The sequence below is a fragment of the Olea europaea genome, unplaced genomic scaffold (assembly GCF_002742605.1).
Source record: "Olea europaea var. sylvestris unplaced genomic scaffold, O_europaea_v1 scaffold20840, whole genome shotgun sequence".
In the NCBI taxonomy this organism is placed as follows: Eukaryota; Viridiplantae; Streptophyta; class Magnoliopsida; order Lamiales; family Oleaceae; genus Olea; species Olea europaea.
In genome coordinates this window covers 1-1,892 of record NW_019238770.1, presented here as the reverse complement: position 1 = coordinate 1,892, position 1,892 = coordinate 1, and the positions used below count along the sequence as shown (strand labels likewise).

At 35.1% G+C, this 1,892-nt stretch overlaps 1 protein-coding gene across 1 annotated transcript; it reads left to right on the top strand.

Annotated features, from left to right (window-relative positions):
• Window positions 1-6: 6 nt before the first annotated feature.
• Window positions 7-1,866, top strand: LOC111380036. The gene is made up of 5 exons (XM_023003502.1): window positions 7-195; window positions 290-410; window positions 521-605; window positions 1,256-1,369; window positions 1,503-1,866. Exons 1-5 carry the CDS (start codon window positions 16-18, stop codon window positions 1,594-1,596), a joined length of 594 nt encoding a protein of 197 aa, XP_022859270.1. The 5' UTR covers window positions 7-15; the 3' UTR covers window positions 1,597-1,866.
• The last annotated feature ends 26 nt before the right edge of the window (window positions 1,867-1,892 follow it).

Here is a 1,892-nt window from a genome sequence, read left to right as displayed (position 1 = left end):
TTTTTTTTTTTTTATATGTATGGCAGCTTATGTTTCTTTTTCGTTTTTGTTCTTTTTTATTTTTTGCAGGTATTTGTTGTGGCAGTACTTGCTATCTTTCCTCTTGTGCCTAAGAATCTGTCAATACGGGCATACCGGCTTTCCCTCATAGGGACTGCTTGTTCTTCTCTATATTCTTTGTATTCAACATATGGGGTAACTCTTCTTTTTATAGTTTTTTAATGAATTGTTGGTGCATGGATTTATTTTTTACAGCATCAATGTACTAGTAATTGATAATTATTTGCAGAAACCTAGAGCATGGAATATGCAGGCTTTGCAAGTTTGGTTTCAATCAGTGGTGGTTACCAAAGATTTTATCTACTCCATCTATTGCCTTACATTTGTCTCCTCACATCTGTGCCTCAAATGTTTGTATTACTGCAGTTCTGCTTTATTAGTTTCTTTGCCTTATATTGTTAATCTATTCTGGGCTTTTACTGTCCATTGCACATAATTTGCTGATGTTTGATATTGGCAGTCGCTCTAATTCCCATTTTGGGTTGGGCCCTTGAGCATGTTGCAAAGTTTCTGAGGCGCAACTTTAGCAGATCCACTTTGTATAGGTAAAGAAGTACGGATTTCTTACATCTATGGTACAATGTTGTATGTTGGTCATTTATTTCACATCCTTCGTGGGAAGATGGCCATGAAAAAGGATTAAGTAATTTAGAGAAAAAGAATTATTTAGATGCATTATTTGAATAGTGAGGTTTTATGAAGAAATGATAATGATGGTTATCGTTATTGTTCAAATTCTAGCTGCAGAAAATGAAGTCTGAAACACTCCTCTTTCCCTGTCTTTTAGTAAAAGCTATATCAGATGGGTGTGATGTTGCTTCCTGGAATTGTGAATTCACGAATAAAAGCTCAATTTTCGGGTCAAATTTGTAATTCATGCTGTAAATTTGTATATTGCGAACATCATTGCTGCTGTGATTATGATGTTCAAAATGATACCATATATACATCTGAAACAATGGTGTGAAGCAGAAAAATTGAGCGCTCAAATATACACTAGTAAGCACAAATAAATGTGACCTATAAGCTGGCTCGGGCACTTGGTAAAGAGAAAAGGAGATGGAGTGGGAGAAATTGAGATAAAATTGCGTAAACCAACTGGAAATTATTTCTGAAGATGTAGTTTTTATTAATATTCTTTTCGTCATAGACAGGTAGGGTGATGCTGTATTACTTCTTTCTTGGATGCCTGCAGGAAATATTTGGAAGAGGCATGTGTTTGGGTTGATTCAAATGCTACAACCCTTGGCATTCTATCCTCACAAGCAGAGATTGGAGTTGGGTTCCTTCTGATTTTCTCTCTCTTCTCGTAAGTACCTCTTCTCAGTTCCCACATTTATTCATTTCTGTACTCAATCATCAACCATTTATAATTCAAGAAAAAGAAGTTTGTGTAATTGTTTTAAGATATCATCTTCCTTGACCTATATTTCAAAATGCAGGTGGCAGCGCAATATTATACAGACATTTATGTACTGGCAGGTGCGTGTCGCTTCTCTGATTTTAAAATATGAAAAACTTTACATTTTCACGTGACATTATTTCGTGGCCTTAGAAATATGCAGTGAGAGTGAAAGTGAAGCTGCCCTTTGTTTTCTACCTAGATTATTGAGTCTGTTGTGCAGTTTATACTTTATGGCTCATTCGAGATATTTGGCTCGGTTCTTGTATGATTTTCATATCCTTCAAGAGTTATTACAAATTTTAGGCTTGTTCTTTGATCTGAAAATAGCTGTTCAAGATTGGAAATTATAAAATCTGGTGTCATGGTTCTGGCCATTTATAACCTGTTGAGTAGATATATGATTTTTGTTGTCATTGAGCCATTTTGT

Coding starts and splice junctions, on each gene's coding strand:
- LOC111380036 (XM_023003502.1), top strand. CDS start 16: ATGTATGGCAGCTTATGTTTCTTTTTCGTTTTTGTTCTTTTTTATTTT. Junction 196..289: donor CTTTGTATTCAACATATGGG/GTAACTCTTCTT, acceptor AATTATTTGCAG/AAACCTAGAGCATGGAATAT. Junction 411..520: donor CTCACATCTGTGCCTCAAAT/GTTTGTATTACT, acceptor TGATATTGGCAG/TCGCTCTAATTCCCATTTTG.